This window comes from Glycine soja, chromosome 2, assembly GCF_004193775.1.
Source record: "Glycine soja cultivar W05 chromosome 2, ASM419377v2, whole genome shotgun sequence".
Lineage (NCBI taxonomy): Eukaryota > Viridiplantae > Streptophyta > Magnoliopsida > Fabales > Fabaceae > Glycine > Glycine soja.
Genome location: NC_041003.1, coordinates 21,362,730 through 21,368,988, shown reverse-complemented (window position 1 = coordinate 21,368,988; position 6,259 = coordinate 21,362,730). Strand labels below are relative to the sequence as shown.

The window sequence follows — 6,259 nt, the reverse complement described above, 5'->3', positions numbered from 1 at the left end:
ATTTTGAATGTTTCAGTTCATAAACATTTCACACATGCCTATGAATTTGAATGTTTCTTTATTTTCCTATTTATTCTTAAAAAAATTATTTGCTAAAAAAGTATCTAAATTGTTTAAAAAATAAAAAAATAAAACAAATAATATACAAAAACTAAAATTATTTTGAATAGTCCTGTTTTGAATAAAATTAAGCTACAACATGGCCAATAAGACAAGAACAACATTGATTAGAAATTGCTTTTCGTTGTTTGTTTTTTACTTAGAAATTGTTTGCATTAATTTTTTATTTTTTTAAATTGTTGTAGAGATGAGTGCTTTTAGTCCTAGTCAAGCTAAAGAACAAGATGATGATACCCAACATTTATGGACCTATGTTACAAAGATAAAAAGTGTAGCTGGTGGTGGAAATTATGAGATAAAATGCAATATTTGTGATTTTACCTTTAATGGGTCTTACACTAGAGTGAGGGCACACTTGTTGAAGATGACAAGAAAGGGAGTTAGAGTTTGTCAAAAGGTAAAAGTTGTCAAACTTATAGATTTGAAGAAGATAGACAATGAGGCTACACTAAGGGTGGAGAGGTCAAAAATAAAATATGTGTCATTGCCTCCGGTTTCTACTCAACACCAAATGGATACAAACACTCTTGGTGTTGATCCAAAAAATAGAAAGACATCATATGTAGAAAATGCCTTTAATTTGCAAGCTAGAGAGACACTTGATCATGAAATTGCTAGGATGTTTTACTCTTCGGGGCTGGCTTTTCATTTAGCAAGAAATCCTCATTATAGGAAGGCATTTGCCTATGCTGCCAACAATCAGATCAGTGGTTACCAACCTTCAGGTTATAATAAATTAAGGACAACATTACTTCAAAACGAGAGAAGACATGTGGAGAATTTGTTACAACCAATTAAAAATGCATGGAGCCAGAAGGGTGTGAGCATTGTTAGTGATGGATGGAGTGACCCGCAAAGAAGATCTCTTATTAATTTCATGGTTGTCACGGAGAGTAGACCTATGTTTTTAAAGGCCATTGATTGTTCAAATGAGATCAAAGACAAGGATTTCATTGCCAAACATATAAGGGAGGTAATTATGGAGGTTGGGCACTCAAATGTTGTGCAAATAGTGATGGACAATGCAGTCGTTTGTAAAGCAGCGGGTTTAATAATTGAGGCTAAGTTTTCGTCCATCTATTGGACTCCATGTGTTGTCCATACATTAAATCTTGCTTTGAAGAACATATGTGCAGCCAAGAATACAGAAAAAAATAATGTTGCTTATGAAGAATGTTCTTGGATCACCCAAATTGCAAATGATGCAATGTTTGTGAAAAACTTTGTCATGAGTCACTCTATGAGACTATCAATTTTCAATTCATTCAATTCATTGAAATTTCTATCCATTGCTTCAACAAGATTTTCCTCCACTATTGTAATGCTCAAGAGATTCAAGCAATTGAAGAAAGGACTCCAAGAGATGGTCATTAATGACCAATGGTCTTCTTATAAGGAAGATGATGTTGCAAAGGCTAAATTTGTGAAAGATACTTTGTTGGATGATAAATGGTGGGATAAGGTTGATTATATTCTTTCTTTCACTAGCCCTATCTATGATGTTCTTAGAAGAACGGATACAGAAGCTTCATCTCTCCATCCAGTATATGAGATGTGGGATTCAATGATTGAAAAGGTGAAGAATGCCATATATCAATATGAGAGAAAGGAGGAGAGTGAAGGATCAACCTTTTATGAGGTAGTGCACTCCATATTAATTGACTGTTGGACTAAGAGTAGCACTCCTCTCCATTGTTTAGCTCATTCTTTAAATCCTAGGTAATTGACTCTATACTTTTTTACTTACATTTTTTTTAGAATTACATAAATTTTAATCATGTATATATTTCTTTTTAATTGTAGATATTATAGTCATGAATGGTTAAGTGAAGATTTTAATCGAGTTCCTCCACATCAAGACATGGAACTCACTCGTGAAAGATTAAAATCCTTCAAGAGGTTCTTTCTTGATGTGGATGTAAGGAGGAAAGTGAATATTGAGTTTGCCAACTTCTCGGATGGAAGAGAAGGTTTTGATGATCTTGATTCTTTAAATGATAGAGGTCAAATGGATCAAAAAGCTTGGTGGCTAGTTCATGGCATTAATGCTCCAATACTTTAAAAGATTGCCCTTAAGCTACTTGCGCAACCTTGTTCATCTTCTTGTTGTGAAAGGAATTGGAGTACATATTCATTTATCCATTCTTTAAAGAGAAACAAGATGGCACCACATAGAGCTGAAGATTTAGTATTTGTTCATAGCAACCTACGACTTCTCTCAAGGAATACTCCGCAATATCATCAAGAGGAAACTAAAATGTGGGATGTAGCTGGAGATGATTTTGGGTCACTTATGATTGTGGTATTCTTGAAATTGCTAGTTTGTCTTTAGATGAACCAGAGTTAGAGGGTGTCTTTTTCAATGATGATTGCTAGATTGTGGAATTCTTGAAGACTTGAAGTTGCTAATTTATCATCTTGCTTTATAATATTTTTTTGTAAAAAAACAAAGCGTACAAATTGTATAATGAGGTCTCTTAGTATTTTTTGTGACTCATTATCATAAGAAAAAGTTCTTTTGAGATGATGATGAATATATAAATCTTGATTTTCAATTTAGATCTTTTATGCATATCGCTCATATTTAATTTTATGTAATTTTATTTTATTTAATTATATATATATATATATATATATATATATATATAGTCGAGTCTGTGTCCTACATTTTCAACATTTCAGGTGTCCACGTGTCCGTGTCCGTGTCGTGTCCGGTGTCTGTGTCAGTGTTTCATAGTGCTACGTTGCCTTGATGTTTTGTTTCTTCTTCAGTTTTTTGGTTTGTGAAGGAAGTATTGATTTTTTCAGGTTCTTCTCCTTTGTTTTTCCATTTCTTTTGTTGCATGCTTGCATTCATGTTTTGTGGTTCCTTGTTGTGTCCTCTTATTTCGCACATAGGCATCAATTTTGGTTTGGTCTTTCTTTTGGTTGTAAATTTTTGGAAAATAAATCCCCTGCTTTCTGTCTAACTTTTGAGTCCATTTCGGTTTGTTTTGCAGTTTGGTAGAGAGAAACACCAAAGATGGGTCTTTGCTTTGGTTGCTTCAGCATAGAAAAATGCATGTGCAAGGAAGAAGAGAGATTGACCTCTGAAGAAGCACATGCCAAAGCTGCTGAAGCCGCACAGAAAAGGTTTTACCTTTATCCATTCCTCAATTTTCCCTTTTTATTAATTCAATTTCATTAATATTCTCAATTCCTGCAAAAAATTAAAATTAACGGATTTGGGTTTTTATTTGTATACCCACATGGCCAGTGTAGGTGGTGATAACAAAGAAAATCATTTTTCTTTTAGGAAGCGTTAACTGTCATGTGGTTACATTGTTGGTGAAATGGATTGTAAGTTATGTGTTTTGTGAAATGCCTAAATGAAGTTTTAGTTTTTAATCTTAAAAATTCATGTGTGTGTTGGTTTTGGGATACCTCCCTGTTTATGATTTCTGAATTATCTATTGTAGAAACGAGTTTATTTGATTTTATAGTATGCACCCAAAGGTGATCTTTACAAGGAATCACAAAAATGCAAATATTTCAATCAAAGGCGTGTAACTATTGTAAGTATATATCATACAACAACATTCCTTCTTTTCCTCTCTCTATATGTTGTTGTTTGTGGATTACATTGTTGTTGTGGTCACTATCAACAATTTTTTTGTCATCTTCCCCATATGGGTTGTAAGTCATGTGTTTGGTGAAATGCATAAATGAAGTTTTAGTTTTTAATTTTAAAAATTCATGTATGTGCTGGTTTTGGGATACCTCCCTGTTTATGATTTCTGAATTATCTATTGTAGAAACAAGTTTATTTGATTTTATAGTATGCACCCAAAGGTGATCTTTACAAGGAATCACAAAAATGCAAATATTTCAATCGAAGGTGTGTAACTATTGTAAGTATATATCATACAACAGCATTCCTTCTTTTCCTCTCCCCATATGTTGTTGTTTGTGGATTACATTGTTGTTGTGGTCACTATCAACAATTTTTTTGTCATCTTCCCCATATGGGCTGTAAGTTATGTGTTTGGTGAAATGCCTAAATGAAGTTTTAGTTTTTAATCTTAAAAATTCATGTGTGTGCAGGTTTTGGGATACCTCCCTGTTTATTATTTCTGAATTATCTATTGTAGAAATGAGTTTATTTGATTTTATAGTATGCACCCAAAGGTGATCTTTCCAAGGAATCACAAAAATGCAAATATTTCAGTCAAAGGCGTGTAACTATTGTAAGTATATATCATACAACAGCATTCCTTCTTTTCCTCTCCCCATATGTTGTTGTTTGTTGATTACATTGTTGTTGTGGTCACTATCAACAATTTTTTCATCATCTTTCATATTGTGAAAAGTTCCAAACAAATATAGTTGATGTGGTCTTGATTGTGGTCATGATTTGATATATGAAAGAAAAGAAACTATTAAAGCTTTGATATCAAGGCTAAAATTATGGTCACAGATTGTTTTTAAAAATCCTAATATACCCATTAAACAACTTCACTTAATATTAAATAATTTTAAAATGAAATTTAGCATATTTGACTGCTTTGAAGGCTTGTGGAGGGGATTCTACATGAAAATGGAGGACAAAACCTTTGTTTGTTGATCCAACTATTGTGAGGTTTATATAGGTGTTCCATTTCTTATGCGAATAATACATTGTTATTGGTTGGCAGTGCTGCAATTTATATCATGTGATGATTGGGAAATTGAAAGATATATAATGACATGAGGACAAGATTGCACCAACTGAGAAAAACAAAAGGAGATTTAGTATTTGGACTAGAATTTTGGTTGTGCCTGAATTTAGTAATAACAACTATCCCCATTGTACGTGCGAAATTATGCAAAGTTATGATTCTATTTGACCAAGAATATAATATAATTTTATATCTACCCTCCATTGATTAGTCACCACTATTTCTTTGTTGCTTCTAAGACAAGTGCAAATTAGACAAGAGCTACCTTTCAACATGGAGAAAAAAAATATGAGTTCCCCAATCGTGGTCACCACCATTTTCCTTTTCAACAAACCCAATTGGCCATTTTTTATATAGGTACAGTATGGATCATATGCTTCTAATTGGGCGATTAATTAGCAAAATGTGAAGAATTAATTAAAAATGTATAACATGATGGGACAGAACTACATATATGAATGTGAGCAAGCAAGGGACAAGATTAATTGGAGAATGATTTTCATCTCTTTATTATAGGGATATTAAACCAGAGAACCTTCTTACTGGTTCACAGGTGACCTCCTATACCTAGGCTATTGTTTCTTATATGTTCATTTGTTTGTTATCCTCACATTGTGCTCATTATTATGGTTTATTTCATTCACTTCTTGATTTCTGCAGTTTGTGTCTAGATTTTCTTTCATGAATATTTTTATTTTGTTCTCTCTAAATTTTTATATTTTTATTTTTCAATTTAATATACATAACATGAAACATATTTTGATTTATGAGGTTTAAGATAATGATACAAAATTTCCGTTCGATGTGTAGATGCAATGTAGATGCAGGAGATTTATAGAGCTTATGATTACTTTTTGAAGAAGGATTATGTGATAAAGGATAAACATTTGTAAGTTGGTTCTCAGTCTACTTCCTCATTTTGCTCCTAATGATCTTAATAGTGTGTTTGTGTTAACTTTCTAATTTTTGGGACAAAGCTTTGGTGTTGTTTCGCATATGCTTTTAGTATTGTTCTTTAATTCATGCTCAGCAATTGCAAGAGTCTCAAGATGCACATCATAACATCATACATCCCCAATCTAAATTTCATTCTTCATTGATGGCTATATATGTATGTATTTGTAAAAAAAATTATGTCACTCACATTTATATTATTCTTATATATTTGCCCTTGCTTAATCATCACAATGGTATGTTTCAACTTCATTCTAATTTAATTCAGCATCCTTTGTTTGACATAGGGATTCTTATTAATTGTCATGACTTCAACAAGGAGATGATTCATTGACTGATGATTCATTGACTAAAGCTATGATATTCAACATTCCAGAGGAGAATTTGCTCCATTATAAATTTTTATAATTGTTTGTTGAACTGCTTGGCATTTTGCTAATATGAAATGTATTTTGTCAATATCTCATGCCTCCGCCGTCGGCCAGGTC

General features: G+C 32.4%; 1 protein-coding gene across 1 annotated transcript; it reads left to right on the top strand.

Moving 5' to 3' along the window:
• The first annotated feature begins 307 nt into the window (after positions 1–307).
• Positions 308–2,182, top strand: LOC114373677. Its single transcript, XM_028331195.1, has 2 exons — positions 308–1,839; positions 1,924–2,182. The coding sequence occupies exons 1-2, from the start codon at positions 308–310 to the stop codon at positions 2,180–2,182; spliced, it is 1,791 nt and encodes a 596-aa protein (XP_028186996.1).
• The last annotated feature ends 4,077 nt before the right edge of the window (positions 2,183–6,259 follow it).